This window comes from Ambystoma mexicanum, chromosome 9 (assembly GCF_040938575.1).
Source record: "Ambystoma mexicanum isolate Mex_15411 chromosome 9, UKY_AmexF1_1, whole genome shotgun sequence".
Taxonomy (NCBI): Eukaryota; Metazoa; Chordata; class Amphibia; order Caudata; family Ambystomatidae; genus Ambystoma; species Ambystoma mexicanum.
Window position 1 is genome coordinate 514350478 of NC_090931.1, and position 23096 is coordinate 514373573.

At 50.7% G+C, this 23096-nt stretch overlaps 1 protein-coding gene across 4 annotated transcripts in view; it reads left to right on the forward strand.

Moving 5' to 3' along the window:
- Positions 1-23096, forward strand: part of CLUH (clustered mitochondria homolog) — a 2231193-nt gene that overhangs the window by 1508952 nt on the left and 699145 nt on the right. For all 4 annotated transcript variants that reach the window (XM_069615061.1, XM_069615063.1, XM_069615062.1 and 1 more), the window contains exon 17: positions 20388-20472. In XM_069615061.1, the coding sequence (XP_069471162.1) occupies positions 20388-20472 (85 nt within the window). The remainder of the gene's footprint in view (positions 1-20387; positions 20473-23096) is intronic.

Here is a 23096-nt window from a genome sequence, read left to right on the forward strand (position 1 = left end):
CGACGGTGGGGCACACCCCAGATCGACCTGTTCGCGACGGCGACGAACACCAAGTGCCGGAGGTTCGCCAGCAGGTTTCCCCAGACGAGGAGCATGGGCGATGCTTTCTCGTTCCCCTGGGAGGGCCTGTTCCTCTACGCGTTCCCTCCCTTGCCTCTGCTAATCCGGCTCGTCAACCAGCTCAAGAGGTCACGGTGCAGGATGATCCTCGTCGCACCTGCGTGGCCGAGGCAGATATGGTTCCCGGACCTTCTGGACTTGTCAGCGTCCCCGCCGATCAAGCTGCCGGCGGACGCGGATCTACTCTCCAGGGAAGGAGGCGCCATCCTCCACCACGACCCGAAGTCGCTGAACTTGCAGGCCTGGCTCCTGCAGCGCTAGAGTTTGGAGGATACGACATACCGGCCGATTGCAGAGAGGTTCTTGCAAAGGCCAGGGCGTCCTCGACTCTTAAATGCTACGGACACAAATGGAAGAGGTTCTCTGTCTGGTGCCACGCACAGAAGATTAACCCTCTACGGATTACGGCTCCCCAAGTACTGCCGTACCTGCTGACGCTGGCCAAAGCTGGTCTGGCACACGCGTCCATCAAGATTCATCTTGCTGCGATCTCCCGATACACCAGAACCACGGGGCGGACGTCCTTGTGGTCTCATCGTCTGGTGAAAGAGTTCATGAAGGGACTGTTCAGATCGTTCCCGCCGGTGAAGGCTCCGGCCCCGGCGTGGGAGCTCAACGTGGTGCTGACCAAGCTCATGGGACCTCCGTTCGAGCCTCTGCACTCGGCCCCGTTGAAGTTTCTATCGTGGAAAACAGCTTTTCTTGTGGCCATCACCTCCGCACGACGAGTGGGAGAGATCCAGGCCCTTTCCTGCAAGGCCCCGTACTTGACTTTCCACGACACGAGGGTAGTGCTCAGGACGCACCCCTCCTTCATGCCCAAGGTACCGTCGGACTTCCATCTCAACGAACCCTTGGTGTTACCTGTGTTCTTCCCGTCGCCTTCGTCGCCGGCTGAGAGGACTTTGCACTCGCTGGATGTAGCTAGAGCGCTGAAGTTCTACGTGGACCGCACGAAGGGTTTTCGGAAGACGTCACAACTCTTTGTGAACTTTGGACCTGTCAATCAGGGGAAGGCTCTCTCGAAGGCTTCCATCTCCAGATGGCTCTCCGGCTGTATCATGTGCTGTCACCGGTTGGCAAACCGACCGCTGCCTGGCCGTCCGAGAGCCCATTCCACCAGAGCGATCGCAGCTACCACGGCGCTCCTATCTGGTGTGCCCCTGCTGGACATATGCAGGGCTGCTACGTGGAGGTCGACGCACACCTTCACGAAATTCTACTGCGTCGACCGGGATTCCAGGGAGGAGTCCAGGGTCGGCCAAGCAGTGCTGCGCAACCTGTTCGCCTGAGGTGAGCCTGGTGAGGAGGTAAGATGCTTAATGTTGAGTTGATGTGATGCTTAATGTTGAGCCTTTGCCACCTCCCGTGGTTGTGCATGTGTGTACTGCTATGTATTCTTTATTCATGAGCATGTGAATCCATGCCAGACCCCATGCTGGAGAAGGAACAAGTTACTTACCTGTAACTGTTGTTCTCCAGCATGGGTCTGGCATGGATTCACATGCGAACCCTCCCGCCTACCCCTCTGCGGCTCTTCACTTGGTCATACTGCCACTTCACGTGCTTCCAAATCTGAAGATGGCTGCCAGAGGCGGTGCTTAGGTAGAGGGCAGTCATTGGCTGTGGTCAGTATGACGCAGAGACCAGTGATTGGTTATTACTACGAAAGACAGATCAGAAACGAAACTGATACTGGTTTTTTCTTTACCGAGGATTCCCAGCCTGACGACGGGGAATATTCATGAGCATGTGAATCCATGCCAGACCCATGCTGGAGAACAACAGTTACAGGTAAGTAACTTGTTCCTTATTGAGTATTTATGGACTGGGCTTGTTAATTATTTTATTACAGGTTGCCCAGGTGGGGAGATCCCCCATTCAGAATTGTGCATCTATATCCAAAGAGAGCATTCTGCCATTGCTTAACATGCCTTCCTTCCTTATTATCTACGCTGAAAGACATTACTGAGTGATTTGTATACTTTATTATAACTGTCAGCAGTGGATACATTTTAAAGGAATCTAAAGTCTTAAGTGTGGTACCACATAGAAGTGTATAGATTTTTCACTATAGAATTACCAGAGTAAGTGTGTAATTGAATGCTGTATATATCTCAGAACCTTATTTTTATATAAATAACTGTTTTAGCACATAACCTAGTGTGTGGACATTCCTTTTTAGCGGTTTGGGGACTGACTGACCACTTATGAACCAGCCTGCATCACCTCCTGAGAGCTTAAGCCTTGGTTGCTCATCCATAGCTACCATGTAGAGAACCTTGGCTGGGGTGCTCTGCCCTACTATATAGGGGGCAGAAATACAGATGCCCCCCACCAGCCTTTACAGTGACAACCAAGCAAAATGGTTATGTATTAGGAAAACTCTGACAGAAAGTAAATGAAACCATCTAAAGCTGGTCCTTTTCATTACACATGGTCCTACTCTTTCTCGTTACAGTTCTTACCCATAGGTGGTATCCCAGTTCTTCAAGATATCCGCAGTGTTCAGAGTGGAGGTCACTTTTCTAACAGACAGACAATCGTTAAGCTTACCATTTTTCATCTAGTTGTTGCTTGGTCGAGCAGACAAGGTTAATTCTCTGAAGGGGAATGGGGTTGAAAACAATATGTGGTAGCATAGTATTTCTATGAAGAAAAGAATGTCCATAGAGAGGTATTTGTGAAAATATATTGTTATAGCTCATGAATCTCTTATTCTCACATGCGATGACTAATTCACCATCTAGTAGTTGGCACGCAATAGTACAACTTGTTAACTAAACTTTAAGATAGATGTGGACATGGGCATCTCACTAATAGCAAGTATGCAGTATGTGTGCAAAGTTACCTACAAAAACCCCTTCTGTTCGCACCTTCATCCAATTGTTTTTTTTCTTCTGTCAATGCATTTGAGCTAGGAGTGGATGTTAAAGATTTTCTTTTTGCTGCTTTCCCCCGAATGACTTTTATGGGAAACCCTTTCTTTTTGCATTGTTTGGACTTCTAACATGACTTTTTGGAGCCTTCTGCTTTACTTCCCTTGTCTTTCTGCTCATTGTTATGGGTGAAACAGAGTAATATTTAAGACTCGAAAAAATATCTAACAATGCACACCTACATTGCACATTCCAATGTGACTGAATAAAAGTTGGGTTTTGGGGATTCACACTCTGCCTCCTTAAAGTTCGATGAACAGTCTGCTAATATGAAATCAATTCAATATCATCAAATAGGTAATCTGTAAGTGCTTTTATTCTCTTAGGGTCACCCGACTTGTGTTTCGACCTGAGTCGTCTTCAAGTCTGACATAAAAATCATAGTACCATAAACAAAGTGTTGTGAACAGGTTGTCAAAGTGCATTCGCATGAGACATAATAATGCTGTGTCCCATACAAGGTGAAAAGTGTATATGTGATTAACGCAAAAAGGTAACAACAAGATAAGACAATTTTTGCACATATTTATTCCATAGCACAAGTATAAATACAAAGTAATTCATCAGAAAATGAATAAGTTCAAACAAGAGTTACATACCCAAGGTCAAGTTTAGTTTAGTTTATTATATTTATATCACGTACAATGGACCTGGAGGCATGATGGCGCATACAGACAAACTGCTCAAAAAATACAACACAAAACATCAAACAAAGCAAAATACAGTCTATAAAACCAAGTAATCCCAAATGAATGCTAATCATCATAGTACTGTGGCAGTGCACTTGAAGAGTCAGAAGGAAAACAAATCATAATAGAAAAGCTATCTGACTCTGGCAGGGAACTTAAAGTATTAAATTACAGTTTGAGCCCCCTCTGGGGAGATATTTACACATGCTAAGGTAGTGTGGTAGCGTACTAGACCCACAACCCATTATAACACAGTCACTGTTTGATTGCGAGCAACAATAACTCAGGTCAATTCTACCTAGAACCTTCAAGTCAGACACCGATGGAAGGTGATGCAGAGACAATTAAACAGACAGACACATTGTCACAAGTAAGAATAAGTAAACTCAAACTTACCATTGGTCGCTAAATGAATCGATGTTTCATGCACCTCATTTACACCCGACCACCGGATTACTCAATACCATATATTTTGCAGATTTAGTGAACAGTGTATTTGCCGTGATCCCCACCCATAGGTGATCGAAGCTCAGTGTTTTAAAAACATTTTTTAAAATGTATTGTGGTTATCTGGATCCGTGTGAGCTGAACTGTATCTTTATCATTAACGAATTGGTAAGTCATTTGTGTCTGGTGCATGAGGGGGTTATTAAAGACTCACCCCTGGTATTCAAAAACTGAGTATGGTGACCTGGTGAAATGAGAATGGTGATGGATTAACGTCTCTATCAATACAAGCGTTATGACCACGTCAGACACAAGAAATTTGCCTACCATAAAATACGCGTTGGATGTACTGATATCTTGAAAGATGCTTGTTGGGCAGAATCCTGTGTAGTTCCCTTAGGGAGCACTACAGAAGATTAGGACTACAGGTGAGAGCAATAAATCCCCTTTGGTATCAGTCTGTACCACAAAGATTTAGTTGGTAGCTGTGGCTGAGCAGTCAGACTTATCTCAAGAGGGAGATGAGCAGTATTCAGGGTTTACACATTAAGCCTACAGTACTCTGGGACAAGGGAACACTGACCAAAGCTTTGTATTAAAAAGTAGATATATATTTATTTCTTTATACACTTCTATTAAAACACATTTATCACAGTCATCAAGCAAGTTAAAATAACTCAAGGAAAAATATACACACTCACTATTTAAATTGTAGACCAAGTGAACCAGAGTGAAAACTGAGCAAAACGGCACAGTGAAAACTACACACAAGGGATCCTCTATCAATTTCTCACAAGGGAGGGAAAGCACAAGTTATATAGAAATTGCTTCTTACACACCCTATACACACTTCCCATAAGTTTGTGCACCAGTTTAAATCAGACAGTGCATCAATATAGCAAATACTTAAATGAAAGCTGAGCAAAATGGTATTTCACAAGGTTTAGCAATGGGAAGGAAAGGGTAGTTATAAGAAGCAGAAGCACCAACGCAGTTTGAGTTGAGAATCAATCTAAAGAAGGCAGATCTAACAAATGTAGCCAGAGTCAATGGGCCTGTTGTCATGAACTTTCGTCTGCGTCCCTTCTGGACTTCATGGTCCCTGACCCATAGGGGATTAAATACAGTAATCCTTCCAACAGGGCCGCTTGATACGGAATGCTGCTTGCCAGTCTCTGCGCTCCACGTTCTACAAAACAGACACACCCCGCGGCTTTGCGCGTCTCAACGCTACCGCTTGCTGTAGTTGGACGTGTGTTGCCGGAGTTCGCTCGGAGCTTTCTTCTGATTCTTGGTTACCGGTTCCTTGAATTCCCCTTCCTTCCGCCCTTTCCTCTGCCTTACCTCCAATCCTGGATTTTCACCCGCGCTCGGGTCACGGCGTTCCGTGCCTCCGAGTGCGAGCATCATTTCTTCCTGGTCTCCGTCCTGGTCATCTGAACGTATCCTGGAGTTGGATTGAGAACATCACGCTGGAATCCGAGGACCAGCACACGGGTTTATACAAATCCCGGACCGTGAGAAAGAAGACGCCACAGAAGGTCGCAAGCAAACAACAAAAACAGGTGAGAAGGGGAGAGACTTGTGACACCTGTGCCAGACTCAGTGGTACAGAGCAAGGGCCCAGGAGCAAAATGTTCTTGTAGCTGCAGTCAAGTCTTTGGTTAACGATGTTGAAAAGGTGGATGCAGAAAGCGAAAGACAATGTTAAGAGAGAGGGGCGGCCAACCCAACAGGTAGGTAAAGCATTTAAAACACCTTTAGGGCTACCACGAAGAAAGGGCGGCCTGGCGGAACAACGTACCTTAAAATGAAGAAGTGGCTCCTGCAGTGGCGGTTGTTCCTCGTAGTTCCTGCAGTTCGGGGGATCCAGCAGAGGAACAGAGGCTCTCGTGGAGGAAGGTTCGAGTTACTGCAGTACCCAGGGATGAAACCAGCCACGGTGCTGCTCGACGAATAAAAGGTACGCTCCTTTAAATCGCAGTCCGGGTGGACTGGTGCCGGATAGTTCGCGATTCAAAGTTGCCAAGAGTACTTTAGATATTGTCAAATGTTCCGAAGCGAATGTTATAAGAAGCAGGGAAAAATAAGGGCAAGCCTTATAAGCGAAAAATAGGGATTTCACCCAAATTTCCTCAAGCAGGACACAGTACCTTTTCAAAGAAGAAGTTGGTGCCACAGCAGTTGTTCCTGGTAGTCTCCTGTAAACCCAAAATTCCTGGCTTTGGCACGAAGGAGGATGAAGGGGGTCTACACCACACAGTGATGAGGCCGGCAGCAGCGACGAGGAATAAAAGGTGCGCTCCTTAAAAACAGGAGTGCCTCTTCAGGTGGCTATCCGGACCACTACAGCTGCGTGCAGCGATTTCGACCACAAAGGGGACCTCTGGCTGAAGAAGGTGAGCTGGTTATCCCCACCAGGCGCAAGGGAAGAAGACTCCGGACTGGATCTCCTCTTAGTCGTCAAAGGGTAGATAGCTCAGGACTGCAGCAGGGCTTCACTGGTATGGGATAGTTGCAGCAGTCAACCTCTCCTCCGATTCTCTTCGGTTCCTTGTAGTTCCAGTGGCGACTCTCTGACTTCCAGCCCAAGAGACCTGCCTTTTATGCGAAAATCCCCCATTCACACAGCCTGGCTGTCAATCACACAGCAGGGGGGTTGTCCAGCCTGGACAACCACCTCAGCCAATCATGAAAAAGTGTGACTTGGGTTTCCTAGGATACCCTGTGCAGGGGGTGACTACATCCCTCCCTCACATTCAGCCCACCTAGACACCCAGGCATCTAGAGGAGGGCTTCTTGGCAGAAGCCCGCCAAAAGACAGTGAACAAAGAAGGCAAACCTGGTTTGCCGCGCAAAGTAAAACCCAAGAAGGAGTTTAACAAAAAGAAATGGCGAATAAACCGCACCGGAGCCAAAAGAAAAAGTATTTGGTCAAGCGGGTATAAGTTGGAGGCTAACACAATAGCCTACAATATTACCACGGTTATATAAGATAACCGCGGTAGAAAATTAGGGTAGATACCACTGCCACCAGCCATGTCTAAATGTTAAAAAGGGCGAAACAATGCTCTAGGCGGTACAGATAAAAAGGGCTAAGAGTTAACCCTTCCAGCACTCCATGTAAAATGGTGTGTACTGGATCTGTGGTTAATTTGACTAAGTAAAGTTAATGGTAACTTTACCCTTTTCTGGAGGACAGTAGTCAGCCTCAGAAATGGAGTCGGTGGGGAAGTCTGAACGACAACCCTGTGCCACTGCACGGAAGGTGCTGTGTGACACACAAAAGAAGGGGGGTACTGATGTACTCCAGAGTCCACAATCACAAAAACAGGTAAAAACACATAGCAAAACACAGGTAAGAGAGGGGGAAAAGCTCACACTCTTACCAAGTGGAAAGAAATAACTCCAGATATCCACCAAAGCTGCTGAGGGACTCACTAGGTAAGGGAAATTAGCCATGAAATGAGAATTCTCCCTAACACTAGGCCAGTTGACATTGAGATGGCCCAAGTGCAGGGGAAGGGGAAGGGGGGGGGAAGTGCAGTACATAGGGTAAACAGAAAATAAATAAAAACAATAAATAAGAAGTGCGGCCCGCTGGTGGGAGATGCAAGGGTAAGTGCAGACACCAGGTGTCAAGTGCTGGTAGGGGGCTGTAGGGATACAGAAACAGCCCCAGAGTACGAGGGTTGCCAGGGGGGCAGTGCGGGTGTGCAATTGCAGGGGATGGGACCTGGGCCCAAGAACAGAGCAGTTTCAGTTTCAGCCAGGAGTTCAGCAGGGAAGAGGAGGAGAGAAAGCAGAGGCAAAGAGGAAGGTCTTTAGGTTCTTCTGTAACCAGAGATGGTTCTCCTCAATTTTTAGAGAGGCTTGGAGGGTATTCCAGAGGGATGCAACAGCTGAAGAAAGAGATCTACCACCAACTTGTTGCTTGGAGTAGCGACTGACCCTGAGAGAGTTGGAGGCGGATGAGCGAAGAGCGTGGACCTTCTCTCGCGAGAGGAGAGTCTGCTTCTCCATCCAGAGGTCAAGACACACAGCGTTCACGCATGGTTTCTGAGAAACTGAGGTACAAGGATTGGGACCTCCCGGATGACATAATGGAGATTTTGCTTTTGGCCAGAATGCCAGCAACGAAATCCTTATACCTCTGTTGTAACAAATTCTGCAACTGGTACAGGTATAAGAATGTGGACCCTTTTACATGCAGTACACCTATGGTGTTACTATATTTTATTACACCTGGCCAATCTGGGGCTCCAGATTAGTACAATTAAAGGATATGTAGCTGTGTTATCTATTTTCAAGCGCTCCTCTCAAGAGGTATAATTCTTCAAGATTCCCCTGGTTATACAGTTTTCGAAAGGATTGATAAATGTTTTTCCTCCGGTCCCTTTTCAAGTTCCGTTTTGGGATCTCAACCTAGTTCTCAAATTCCTGATGTGTGCTCCATTTGAGCCTATGCACTCCTGTCCTTTCAGATTGTTAACATTAAAGACCATCCTTTTAGTGACTCTTACATCAGCCCGTAGAGTGAGTGAACTTCAAGCCTTGTCCTGCAAGCCTCCATACAGTCTTCTTTAGGGATCGAGTGGTCCTTAAGGTTAAACCTACCTTTCTAGCAGAAATTGTGTCTGAGTTTCATTTAACTCAAAAAATAATTCTACCTTCTTTCTATCCCCCACCTCATCCTGGAAAGGAAGAGGAAAGGCTGCGCAGGCTTGACCCAAAACATCCACTTAGTTTCTACATTACCAGAATGTCTAAATTAAGACAAGACAATAAACTTTGTGTTGGTTATACAGGCCATAAATTGGGTATGGCGGTCTCAAAACAAACTTTTTCGAAGGGATTGTGTCCTCCGACGTATTCCTCATCTTAGATATATCCTTCCAGCTCTGCTGGCCTCGGAAATTTTTTTCTCCAGAGGGCGCTGCGCGTCGACGTCCCTCGAGTTGATGTCCTTCGACAGCCGCCGTATCGACGCTCGACGTCATCCTGCCTATAAAGGCCGCGCGCAGCGTCCGTTGCTCAGTTCCGTTTTTCCGCGTTACTCGGTGCCTCGGAATACCGTTGCTCAGTTCTTAGTCAGATAATACCTATTTACCTCGAGTTATTCGATCCGTACTCGATGGCTTCCTCGTCAGAACCGACAACTCCTCGATCCGGCTTCAAAAAATGTCGAGATTGTGGGAAAAAGATGTCGTTGACCGATCCTCACAGAAATTGTCTGTGGTGCTTGGGAGCCGAACACCATTGTTCGGAGTGCGAGGACTGTATGTCCATGACAGCTAAGGCCCTGAAGGAGCGTAGGGGGAAGCTGGAGAAAGGTAAGACTTTTAAAGCTTCTTCTTCGTCGACGAAGTCGAGACATTCGTCTCCTCGTCACCATTCACGCTCCAGGTCTCGGAGTGGGTCTCATCACTCCTCGAGATCGAAGCACTCGAAGAGGAGACGTCGAAGATCCCCTTCTCCGTCTTCCTCTTCCTCTGTTTCGCCAAAAAGAATCCCTTGCCCCACGAAACATAGTTCCCAGGTTGAATGGGAGGAATTCAGGAAAAATATGATGAGCGTCTTCGAGAAAGCGGCCTCGACCCTCTCGAAGACTGCCGAGAGCGATGCTCTGGTCGAAAGACCCGAAGGTCAAAAACGCCGCGAGTCGCAGTACCCGGCGAAAGAAACCTCTCGAGCGCGTCTCAAACCCTCGAGTAGGACTATGACCTCCAAACCTTCCTCGAAGGTTCCGTCGACGCCGTCGACGAAGGTTCCGTCGAGGTCGATGTCTTCGACGCCGTTGTCGAAGGGACCTTCGACACACGGGTCTGTCGTCTCGACGCCGGCCTCGACGCCGAGAAAAGTCACGGTGACCACACATCCAGTGACGATCCCCAGGCCCTCGACGTCGTCGATATTGTCGAGTAGAATTCCAATTCTGTCGAGGTCCTTGAGGCCTCCACCTCTGTTTTCGACACCACGCTCGAAGCCTTCGACGTCGGCGTCAACGACATCGACGTTCTCGAGGCCAATAATGACAAGTTCGGCACCCTCTGCCTTGGAAATGGGATTTACTCCCTTTATGAGTTCAGAACAATTGAGAACTATATCCTCAATTTTAGAAGAGGGTGATTTGTCTGAACAAGACACATTTGAGTTACAGGGACCTGTAACCCCAGTTAGAGAGGAATTTTCCTCTGAAGAGCGCAGATTAAAGGATCTTCATGATTCTTTACATGAGGCAAGTGGGTTAGACACTTCCCCTGAGGTGGATTTTGCTAAGCCAGACCCGGGGGAGCATGCTGAAACCCCCTACAGAGCCTTAATGGCCAGGATTACAGAGTTCATGGGGTGGTCTACACCTTCACAATCTTTCCAGCAAGATGACCTCACGGATATTCTTGACAAAGGCCCACAAGAGGATCCAGTGGTGCCCTTTCATAAAGCTCTTCAGAGAAAGATCATGACAAACTGGGAAACCCCAGATGTAATACCAGCAGTAAATAAAACACTGTCTGCAAAGTACAGGGTATCTTCCACAGACCCAGAGTTCTTGTCTAAACATCCATCCCCAGAAAGTCTGGTGGTACAAGCAGCATCCTCTACCGATGTCAAGACGGCTTATCCTACAGTCCCACAGGACAGGGACGATAAAAAATATGATGCTATGGCAAAGAAAGTCTTTTCAGCATGTAGCATGGCGTTAAAGTCTGTTAATGCTACTTGCACCCTTGCTAGGTCTAGGTTCAGCCATACACTTTGGGAGTGTGCTTCTACAGCGGCTGACTGCATCCCGGAGGGAGAAGAAAGGGATGCGTTCCTGAATATTATACAGGACGGTAAAGACGCTATGTGCGAATCCCTCCAGACGGGCATTGATTCGGCTGACAGTATCAGCAGAGCAATGGCGGCAAGTACATCAACCAGGAGGTTCGCTTGGTTGAGAAAGTCGGGTTTTGCCCCAGATGTGCAAGCCAGGCTCTTGAACATGCCATTTGATGGCTCTTCTTTGTTCGGGAAAAAGGCGGATGACAGTTTAGAGAAACTGCAAACTTCAAAAGCAGAAGCAAAATCCCTAGGAGCTGCAATCCGTCAGACTCCTTTTCGTCCCACGGGAACCTCTGCGAGGGGCAAGTCCTTTCGCTTCTACTCCGCATTCGGAAGAGGTAGAGGACGACCGGCTCAAAGGGGTCAAAAAAGAACTACCCGAGGTGGACGGGGTAGATATTCTAAAGCCGCAGCAACAGCAGGTGCCTCTTTACCATCGGCATCTGCATCAGCCGCCCCAAAACCACTCTGAGGACTCCCCTCACAGGACACCTGTAGGAGGCAGGTTGACTCAACATCTGACGGTATGGCAGGCTATCACGTCAGATGCTTGGGCATTGGAAACAGTTGCCCAAGGTTACTGCCTGCCTTTCCTAAGTATACCTCAGAGTCATCCACCGGGGATCAGCTCTCAGAAAGCTCCAGATCCGCTCCTCTTCCAGGAAATTTTGGACCTGCTAGAGAAAGGTGCCATAGAACCGGTACCTGTAGCGGAGAGGAACAAGGGCTGGTATTCCCCTTACTTTCTCATTCCGAAGAAAGACGGAGGACTGAGACCCATCTTGGACTTGCGAGAATTGAACAAATTCCTCAGGAAAGACAAATTCAAGATGGTCACTCTTTCTCAGATCCTCCAGGCCCTTCAGTTTCAGGACTGGTTGGTATCTCTGGACCTTCAGGACGCTTATTTCCATGTGCCTATCCATCTCAAACACAGGAAATACCTGAGGTTCGCAATTGGCAACTCTCACTATCAATTTCGAGTACTGCCATTTGGGCTGACCTCCGCCCCGAGGGTCTTCACCAAGTTAATGTCGGTAGTGGCTGCAAGTCTAAGGAGGGAAGGGATTCACGTCTACCCCTACCTGGACGATTGGCTGATCAGGGCTGTTTCTCCGGAGCAAGCTCAGATCCAGCTAAATCACGTGTGCTACTCCCTTCACAAACTGGGCTTCTCCCTCAATTTAAAGAAGTCTCAAATGATACCATCGCAGAGACTCCAGTTCATAGGAGCGATCCTGGATACTTCCCTGGGAAAAGCCTCGCCACCAGAGGTGAGGGCTCAAGATATTCTACAGATGGTTACCAAGTTCCAACATGCCCAACGTCTCCCAGCCTTCGACTTTTTGAGGTTGCTAGGCCTCATGGCATCCTGCATTTTCCTTGTGCCAGAGGCTCGCCTGAGAATGATATCCCTCCAGTGGGCACTGAGGACTCAGTGGTCACAATTCTCAGGGAGAATGACAGATCTTCTTCAGGGTCCCGGCAGGGTGGCTCGAGACCTTCAGTGGTGGGCCTGTCAGGAGAACATTCTTTTTTTTTTTTTAAACTTTTTTTTATTATTCAGCGTGGCAGCAACAAACAAGCGAGCAACATGAGGCGTTACAGCATGAATACCATATAAACATTGTAGGTGCACAAGGGTCATTACACATAACATCCCAATCCGTGGGTACAATCATAGAATGAATTGGGAACCAGAAGACCGTTACAGGGGAGAGGACCCGGGTCGGTGGGGGGAAGTGGGCGGGGGGGAAGCATCCGGTGTTGCAATCATATCGGACATGTAAGAGCGGAACTTGAGCCATACATTTCTAGGTTTAGAGTGGGCAGGTTGTATATGGGACCAGGCTTCCTCAGAGTCCGAGGCCCAAGTAACTGCCCTCAGCCATTGAGCGTGTGTGGGGGGCAAGGGACGGAGCCAGCAGAGCAGGATAGTGCGTACCGCAAGCAGGAGGCATAGGCCAGCTAATTTTTTGGAGTCACGGGAGAGACCCGGGAGATCGTGAAAGAGACACACCAGTGGAGAAGGGACAATGGGATGGTCGAGAACCGCAGACATTGTCGAGCAAACAGCCTCCCAAAACTGCGAGAGGCGAGGGCAGGACAGAATCATGTGAATGTAGTCAGCGTCGTCATGATGACACCTAGGGCAACTGGAGGGGTATTCCCTGGACATACGGTGTAATCTGGTCGGGGTGTAGTGAAATCTATGTAGTACTTTGAATTGAATGAGTTTAAAACGGGAGTTAAAGGATACTCGATGTGTGCGCTCGCATAGATGTGCCCAACGTTCGTCCGAGATCCCAACACCCAAGTCCACCTCCCATAACCCCCTCAGTCTAGCGAAATCGGGGACAGATCTGGACTGCAACATCGTGTACAGCCTAGAGATTTTACCTCTTGTAGGCCCGGAGGAGGTGAGCTCTTCAATAGCCGGGTCATCCGGGGGCGACGCCGGGAATGTTTGGTAATTACGTTTGAGGGTTCTGCGGAGGGATGCGTATTGGAGCCATGCGCCCCGGTCACTCCTCAGGGGCAGCGGGAGATCGGGCCATTCAACAAATATACCCTGGTCAAACACGTCACGCAGCAGCTCATAGCCTGCGTCCGCCCAGCGGCGCACCGTGCCCGGTGGGACCTGCGGGACCCCCGGGAGGAAATTCCAGAGAGGGAGGTTGCCATGAAAGGCGTATGTAGTTTTTACTAATTTCCACATCTTCGCCAGAGCAAGGGAAGTGCAAGCGACCGGGCTCTGTGAGTCCAATGCTGAGGAAGCGGGGTGTATCACCAAGGAGCGGATAACACGGTCACAAACCGCGAGCTTTTCAAGTCGAACATGCGGAGGAGGGTCTATTGTATTGAACCAGTGAGATGTGTATTGGATCTGTGATACCAGCCAGTATTTGAAAAAATTAGGGGCACCGAAGCCCCCGTTAGAAATGGGGGTAGATAAGGTATCGAGTTTTAGGCGAACCGCACCTGAGTGCCACAGAAAGGAATTCACAGTGCGGGTCAAGTCCCGGAAAAAGTCCTCCCCCGGCCACAGGGGTATGTTAGTGAACCTGTAAAGCAACTGGGGTAACACCACCATCTTCAGCAGCCCTATCCTGCCCGCCAGGGAGATCGGGAGCCTGTCCCATGCCCGGACCTTAACCGTCAGGTGTGTGAGATATTTCTGATAGTTTTCCTGAAAGGACAACGCCCGTTGGCGAGTCACCGCTATGCCCAGGTAGGTGAATGTAGACTGAGCCCAGGTGAAGCCCAAGGTATCAGGAGGGGGGAGAGTGCAATCTGTAAGTGGGAAGAGAGTGGATTTTGAACAATTCACTTTGAGGCCAGAGATTCGGCCGAACCGGCCAATGTCCTCAAGTATTGGGGGTAAATTGATGGAGGGAGAGCGCACAAACAACAAGGCATCATCCGCATATAGGGACACTATATCCGCCTGGCCCGCCGTGCGGAGGCCTCTGTGAGCGTGAAGTTGGCGGAGCATGTCAGCGAAGGGCTCTATTGCTATGGCGAAGATCAAGGGCGAGAAGGGACACCCCTGTCTCGTCCCCCTGGCGATCTCAAAGAGGGGAGAACAGTGATCGTCAGTGCGCACCCTGGCCACCGGGGAAGAGTAAAGCAATCTGACCCAGGAGAGAATGGAGGGGCCGAACTTGCAGCTGTCGAGAACCTGCCAAAGGTACCTCCATGAGACAGAGTCAAACGCCTTTTGCATATCAAGGGTGACAGCTACTGCCTGCGTGTCGGGGCTGATTCTGTCAATTATATTGAATAGGCGCCTCAGGTTCAGGGAGGTGGAGCGACCAGGGATGAAACCCGCCTGATCTGGGTGGATAATAGATGGTAGGATGGGAGCCAGCCGGAGCGCCAGGGCCTTGGCATATACCTTGACATCACAATTTATGAGTGAAAGCGGACGGTATGAGCTACATTGCAGGGGGGGTTTGCCCGATTTGAGTAGTACTGTGATAGTAGCCTCCCGGAGTGAAGGGGGGAACACGCCGGACTCCACAGACTCCTCCCAGAGAGCTAGCAAGTGGGGAAGCAGCTGTGCCTTAAACTGCTTATAAAATTCGACCGGTATACCGTCCGAACCGGGGGCACGCCCCGAGGATAGGGAGTCAATAGCGTCCGACAGCTCCTCAAGTGTGAGGGGGGAGTCGAGGGAGGCCGCAGCTTCTGGGGACAGGGCTGAGAGAGGGACGGCTCTGAGAAAGGAGTCAATCTCCGTCACCGGCACCTCATCTGAGTTGGAGTATAGAGTTTCATAAAATGTAAAGAATTCCCTATTGATATCTTGCGAGGAGACAGCCATGGAACCATCAGGTCTCTCGAGCCCGATTATGTGTGGGGACTCCGTCTCAAGACGGATCAGACGTGCCAGAAATCGGCCAGGGCGCTCTCCCTCCCCATATCTCCTCGCCATGCTAGGATTATCCAAAAATCTTTGTTCACGATCCGCGAGGGACCGGAACGTATCTAGTTCCGACCCTATGTCAGCCAGGCCGCTCGAGGTAGGGTGAAGTGAGCATGCGGCCTCCAGGGTAGATAGTCTGGATTCGCTAGCAGCGAGATCCCTTCGGATTGACTTCAGGACCCCATTCTCCTTGGACAACGCGATCCCTCTGATATATGCCTTAAATGACTCCCATAGAGTGGCCTGGGTCGCTACCGAGCCCGTGTTAGTCTCGAAGAACTCCTCAATCGACCGCTCGAGTTCTGAGCAGAACTCCGGGTCCAATAGGGACAGGGGCTTCAGCCTCCAGCTACGTGGCCGGCCAGGATCGGGACCCCAGCCTATGGTTACAGTAACTGGCGAGTGGTCAGATAGGGTTCTGGGGAGGATCATTAGTTGTGTAACGCTCTTGACCAGTACGTTGGAGATCACCCATCTGTCAATGCGGGAATAGGAGTCGTGAACCGAGGAGTAAAAAGAGAATACACGGGAGTCCGGGTAAAAGAATCTCCATGGGTCCACCATGGAGAGACGGGGCAGAGATGATAGTGCAGCATAGGCTGCCCTAGAGAGTAGACGGGGCCTGGAGCCAGATCTGTCCAGGGCCACGTCAAAAATCGTGTTGAAGTCGCCTCCCCAAAGGATGGGAACCAGGGGGAAGCCTTCGAGGAGGGACGTGACGTGTACATAAAAGTCTGGGTCGTCTAGGTTTGGGCCGTAAATGTTCATCAGAACCACCTCCCTGTGTTGAAGCGTAGCATGGAGCAGAACATATCTGCCTTGAGGGTCTATTTGTGAGGAAATAAGAGAGAACTGGAGGCTTTTGTGAATAAGGGTCATGACCCCCCGGCTTTGGGTGGAGAAATCGGTGAAATATCTATGAGGGCCCCAAGTTTTGGCGAACCGCATGCATTGTTCCGCGCGGGCATGTGTCTCTTGCAGAAACAAAATCTTGGACCCATGACGCTCGGTCTGCAGTTGGAGCTGTCTCATTTTTTTGTAATTTCCCAACCCACGCACGTTCCAGCTCATAAAGGTTAAGTCACTCTTGGTCACAGATATGGTGGTGATCGAAGGAGACCGAATGACAGTACCCAATGGGTCAAATTCATAGTCTTGCCGCACCAAGCCCTGAGCACCCCCCCACGGCTCGCCGTCGCTGCCAGCGCCAACTTTTTAACAACAAAAACCCTACCATGTCCCACCCCCGCCCACATCCCCCCCCCAAACAGAGGGATGACAATCCCAACTCCCCTCAACCAAAACCAAACCAAAGGCATCAACGCCTGGGGGCCTGAGGGCCGGACTAGCCGCCGTAGTCGGGGCATCGGCAGATCAGATATAAGATAAGGTGTGCCCACAGTGGATCTTAACACGTGATTTGGACAGGGTTCTGGCACGTGATGATAAGGCACACATCTGTAAGAATGAACACAACAAGTAAATTACGAAGTAGAGGATCAAGTGACCCCGATGCAGGAAGGCGACCTTGCTCGGTCTCTCCCCGTCGGGACAAAAGGATAAATGCAGACTCGTGAGGAAAGGGGAGAGTTCAGCCAGGGAAATGTTCGTCAATGAACCTGGAGGCCTCCTCCGGGATCGTGAAAAAGAACACCTGGTAGGCATGCTCTATGCGGAGCTTGGCAGGGTAGAGCATGGCGTATTTGACTGAGTGGATCTGCAGCCTGCGCTTCACAGCTTGAAAAGTCTTGCGTTCGCGTTGGACAGCTGTGGAGAAGTCCGGATAGAGATGAATTCTGGCACCATCCAGTAGTAGCTCCCCTTTGAGTCTAGCCGCCCTGAGGAGGGCATCCCGGTCCCGGAAGTTCAGTACTCGGGCTATGATGGGCCGGGGTGGAGCCCCAGGTCTGGGTTTAGCCGTCAGGGCTCTGTGTGCCCGCTCAATAGCGAAGTGTGGGGAGAGCTTGGGAGAATCCAAGAGTGAGACCAGTGTGCGCTCGACAAAGTCCTCCATCGGTTCGTGCACTTCGTTGTCGGGAACCCCGATGATGCGGAGGTTGTTACGCCTTGAGCGAGATTCCAAGTCCTCGTTCTTCTTCTCTACCTCAAGGACTCGATTGGAGAGGGCGGTGACCTCGGAGCGCAGGGCTCCCAATGCATCCTCGGCGGAACCGACACGTGTCTCGACTTCTGACACACGGCTGTCAGTCCGCTCGATATGGGCCTTAATAGAAGATATGGTACCATTCATGTCATCCAGTTTTGAGTGCAGCGCGGTGAAGCCCTCGCGAATGAAGTCGATCATATTTTGAGATTCCGGTACTGCATCCGGTGAAGGTGTGGCTGGGGTCTGTTCGCTGGTCTCCCCTGACAATCTCGGCGCAGCCTTAGCAAACATGTTGATAGAGCTCTGTTTCCTCGCCCCTCCCTTGGTCATCCTGGCGATGTTGTAAGTCAAGTGGGGAGAAGGGGAGGCCCAGGCTCTATGTCGCCCGAGGTAGGGCGCAGAGTATGGCGCTAGACAGGGAGTGATGCAGGTGAAGCCGTGGCCGAGAATCCGTATAGATGCGGAGTTTGTGGGGCAGCCAACACACAGGGATTTTCCTCAACACCGCATTACCGCAGGAGGCGGGTATGTGTCCCTTCTGTTATCAGAGAGGTACTGTAGCACACAAAGCAGACTGAGGGACCCACAAGCCCCCCCAGAGCCGATCAACATGCCACGCAGTTAGTGCGACGACACGACCACCAGCCCCGGCGAAGCCCACCGTCTCCCCAGATACGAAGCCGTGGTCACCAGTGCAGGCTAGAAGGGCCCGGTCAGCCCAAAGAAGCGCGGGGAGAAACTTGAGGAGATCTCGGGGGCAGTAGATCCCAGGGTTGAAGGCAGAGGCGCCCAGCGAGCAAAATGTGAGCCTGGACCCAGGTACGGGTAGTTGAGGGCGAAGAGAGATGGGGGGGGGTGCCTCCCGGCACAACACACAGGCGGCAGAGAAGCCGCGGCCCCGAGCGGAAGACAGGACAGGCAGCCGGTAGGTCGAAGGGCCTGGGCGGTGCAGCGTCAGCGAGATCACAGCGGCCCTCCCTGAAGGCCGCCCCGGAGGGAGACACCCGCGGTGGTCAGTGGAGCGGGGGGAATGAGATTGACTCCGGGGGGGGCACCAGGATCAGTGCGGGCCGGGGGAGGCACCAGGCCCGGGGCAGGACTGGCGGCAGATGGGGCCAGAGGTAATTGGACCTCCGCCCCGCGTGTGAGGAAGGTAAGGTGATGCCGCAGCCCAGGGCAAGTCCGCAAGGGCCTCCCCGGCACACGTACCTGGCGGCGCAGGGATCCACCGCACCGCGTGTCACGCCGTCAGCAGCAGCCCCGCCGGGGTCCAGCAGGTGTGGAGAGGGTCCCGAACAGCTCCGGTGCGCACCAGGCCGCGGGCGCCTGAGCAGGCCCGCAGCGCGCGGGCTGAAAAAGTGTCCCAGCCGCCCCCAGCTGCACTTCGAGGTTGGGGGGAGGCGGACTGCCACCCGGCAGCGTGCATCCGCCGATGCGGGGGGGGGTAACGCCGGCCCTGGGCGAGCCCGTCCGCTCCACCAGAGGGCGAGTTTCTGAGCGGGAGCGCCACAGCCAAGTGGGGGGATGGTGCAGCGGCGTTCAGAAGTCACGTTCCGGGGGACCGATTTTGGACGGGATTCGGTCCGCTGGGTCCTCAGGGTGGCCGCTTCAAAAGCGCACGAGCCGGGAACGGCTATCCAGTGTCCAAATGTGCCGTTTCAGGATACCGAGATCTGCCGGCTCCGGAGCTCGAGACTCAGGCGGCCATTGCTATCACTCTGACATAGTAGTACAGGCTTGTACCAAAGGTAAAACTTGTATTGCCACCTGTAGTCTTAATTGTGTGTAGTGGTCCCTAAGGGCACTGCACAGTTCTGCCTAACACACGCCAGCCACTGTCTTTCCTCAGCACTTGCCTCGGCTCACCCTCCACCATTGGAGTCTTGCACTTACCTATATGGCACTTCTCCTGCTGCTCACCCATGAGCACCACAGCACCTATCGCATTACCTCTCCCATCTGCACTTGCACGTTCTGAACACTCACAAAGCATATGAGGCAGGCTTGTCTTTCCCTCCCCTTTGTATTCTTATTTATTATTCTTATGTATTGTAAATGGAATTGTTCGATCGTCCCTGGTCCCCTCCCTGTTGCCCTGTGTGTGCAAACAGTATTTGCTTCCTGTTTAATCGCCTAACAAGTGAACAATAAATAAATGAGCATGTGAATCCATGCCAGACGTGAATCCATGCCAGACTCTATGCTGGTGAAGGTGTAAATTACTTACCTGTAACTATTGTTCTCCAGCATGGGTCTGGCGTGGATTCACATGCGACCCCTCCCTCCGGCCCCTCTGAGGTTCTTCTTGGTCATACTGCCACTTTATGTGCTTACCAAATCTAAAGATAGCTGCCAGATTCGGGGCTTAGGGAGAGGACTGTCATTGGCTGAGGGCAGTATGACCCAGAGGACAGTGATTGGTTTAGAGGAGAAATACAGTTTTAAAGTGAAAGTGACACTGGTTTTTCTTTTACTGAGGATTCCCAGCCTGACGACAGGGAGTATTCATGAGCATGTGAATCCATTCCAGACCCATGCTGGAGAACAATAGTTACAAGTAAGTAACTTAAACCTTGTGTCTGTGTCCAAGCACATGTAAAGGTTCACATCTCGTTTAGCAAGCATGAATGCAGTTAGTGATGAATATTTGAATACTTGTAGATTTATTTTTAGGATTCTTATTCAATTGGTTGTTGATAAAAATGAAACAAGGCAATGTTGTTCGGAGTACACCCCGCTCCCGCTCAGAATACAATGTGTGAGCTACCTTAAGAGGTCAGTCGATCTACTGTACTTTAAAATGTGGCAGTAAACTATGTGTTATTTTATAGTGAGAATGTGGACCAGGCAGTGGAGACCTATAAACTTTCCAAAATCAGCCTCCTAAGAGAAATTTCCATTAAAACTGGAATTCAGGTAACTAATAAGAATTTAAATATCATTGTTATTGTGAATATTCACTTGTAATTTGAATCAGTTTTGTAAGTACATAGTTTGCGAACATGTCAAATCCTCTTTTGTAATGGACAAACCACCATATTTGTTTAGCACAATGCGTTATCAATGGGTTTCGTTATCAAGCAAGTAACATAGAAAGGGCCTGTATTTGTTTAGGGTGTAAGAATTACAAATTGGGAAGTTAGATGGGGAAATTGGCTATTGAAAATAAGGCTATTGCAGAACTTCAGTTGACCATTTGATCTAGGAATTCTGCAAAAAGTTAGGGTATAGTGGCCCAGGGTCTACAAGTGTGTTATGGTGTATGTGCTATGGTAGCAAACACCACAGGGTATGCCTTTTATTTCTTTTTTGGCACAATAGTTTGATCCATGAAGTCATGCAGATTGGTTAATAGATTGACATGTGTCTTCTGGAAATTAAGACAAACTTGGTTTATTTTCAGTAGTAGAAACTAAACAAGCTTTTGTGCCGTAAATAAAAGCTCTGGCCTAGTTGGAAGACCTGAATTTTTCCATACTACCATAGACAATTGCTGACCTTTATTAACAGGTGTCTTCAGTGTGATGGTAGAATCTGTAAGTCCAAAGGACAATATCCGTCATTGTTCTGATTTTCAAAAAGGCAAACCAGTTAGGCGCTGACGATGCGGACGCCTCACTAAGAGCTCCGTTGGATGCCTGGGCTTTAGCTAATATACGCCCGTTTTATGGCATTGTTCCAGGTACGGAGATACCCTGGGTGGCGGAATCACTCCTGATGCTGCCGCCCGAATGCGGGCTAGAATCGGAGAAGGGACGCTTGAGATAACTTGGCCGGCAGAAGCTGCACCGGAGCCGTGATCTGGAGCTCAAGATGGTGGTCGCTTGAAAGCGCCGAGCCGGGGAGGTGGAGCTGGCCCTCGCAACAGAGCAGCTCATACCTAGAGTCTATCTGCCCCCCACCCCCAGCGGAATAAGCTGCAGCACCCGCACCCATTTGACAGCCGCCGAGGTGCCCGAGAGGCTGAGGAGCTGCAGCCGATCTTGAGCCGGCCCAGCACCCCGTGGGTGGAGGCGAGCAGCGACGAGAGCCCTGAAGCAAGGGGGAAGACTGGAGAGCTGGCGGGAACCCCACCAGGTGAGAGACCCGGCGCATCGGCTCCTCTGCGACTCCTCTATCCTTGAATGCCCGAGCCCAAAGAGGACACAGGGATTTCCCTCCCCGCACACACACACACAACTGTGACACCGTATACCCGCCACAGCGAGGCTCCCTGAACAAGCCTCCCCATACCTGCACTGCCCGGATAATCCCGCGGAACTGCTCACCAGCCCCGACAACACCTGAGAGGGGCCCAGAGCGGCCATGCTGCGAAGGGCACCATCCGGCACGCTGAGATCAGAGCACCCCGCCGCAGTGAGAGCGGACATATGAGGAGTCCTGCACATTCCCGGCCCGAGCCAGGCAGGCTCACTGAATAAGGGGAGCGCAGCCAGCCACAACACCCCGCTGCAGCTGGGGCAGTTGAGCAATATAAAGCAGGGAGGTCTCATCACCCGCTCCCATAGCACGTTGGGAAAGAATCAGCAGACGCCCTAGCGGAGCTCAGGCACACCTGGCCCGGGCCCAGAGGAACGCACAGGAGACACAGCCGATGACGACAGGCCGGCGAGAACCCAAGAAGCAGCGGCAAGGTACTGTGAACCTCCCTCCGATATCTCTGCTGGACAATCCCGGAACAGGCAGCACCCCCTGATCATACCTAAGGCCTACCCATTCGTCAGTACCAGCATCAGCCCCACTGTCAAAGGAAGACCTGGCACTCTGCTACCGAGCTCACCCCCCCCCCCCCAGAGGCGGAACGATAGCCCCCTCGCCCCTCAAACTCTGAAGGGGGCCCATCTCATCGCTCCAGACACAGCCACACTGAGAGACATAGACAATCCCGCCCCGGCCACGGAGACCTCCCCCCCCCAGGAATAGGTTGCTGGCCGCTGAGCTTCCGCAGGCTTGATACCTTAGCCGGACAGGCTACAACCTCGGCATCAGGATGTCCAAGCACAAAGGCATGAAATAGTCGGATATAGCTAACCTGTTGCAGCTGCAAGAGAAATCTAAGAAGACAGACCCCACCCAAGCCCGGCCTTCATCACCTGTAAGATCCCCGAACCAATGGGCCACAAAGGAAGATATCCAAGGCCTCGTAGCCGACATCAAGATGGAGTTCTGCAACTGTATGTCAGAGGTCATGACTAAGATAGAGGGATTAGACAACAGAATGGAAGAGGTGGAATATAGGGTGGGTGACACGGAAAACCAAGTCCTGGAGCACTCGGCCCAGATTGCTGAGGAAGACTTGGAAAATAGGGCCCGCAGAAATAACATTCGCCTTTTGAGAGGTCCCCACCTCAATATCAGACCACGCCCTACCGGCCTACATCGGAGACCTTTTCCAAACCCTCCTCCGGACTGCGATAAATCGCTACTTATGTTAGATTGCACCCATAGACTGCGAGGCCGAAGGGGCACCTCCCCGACTTACACCCCTGAGGTGATCACCAGAGTTCACTTATTTACCACAAAACAGGAAATCATGGTTG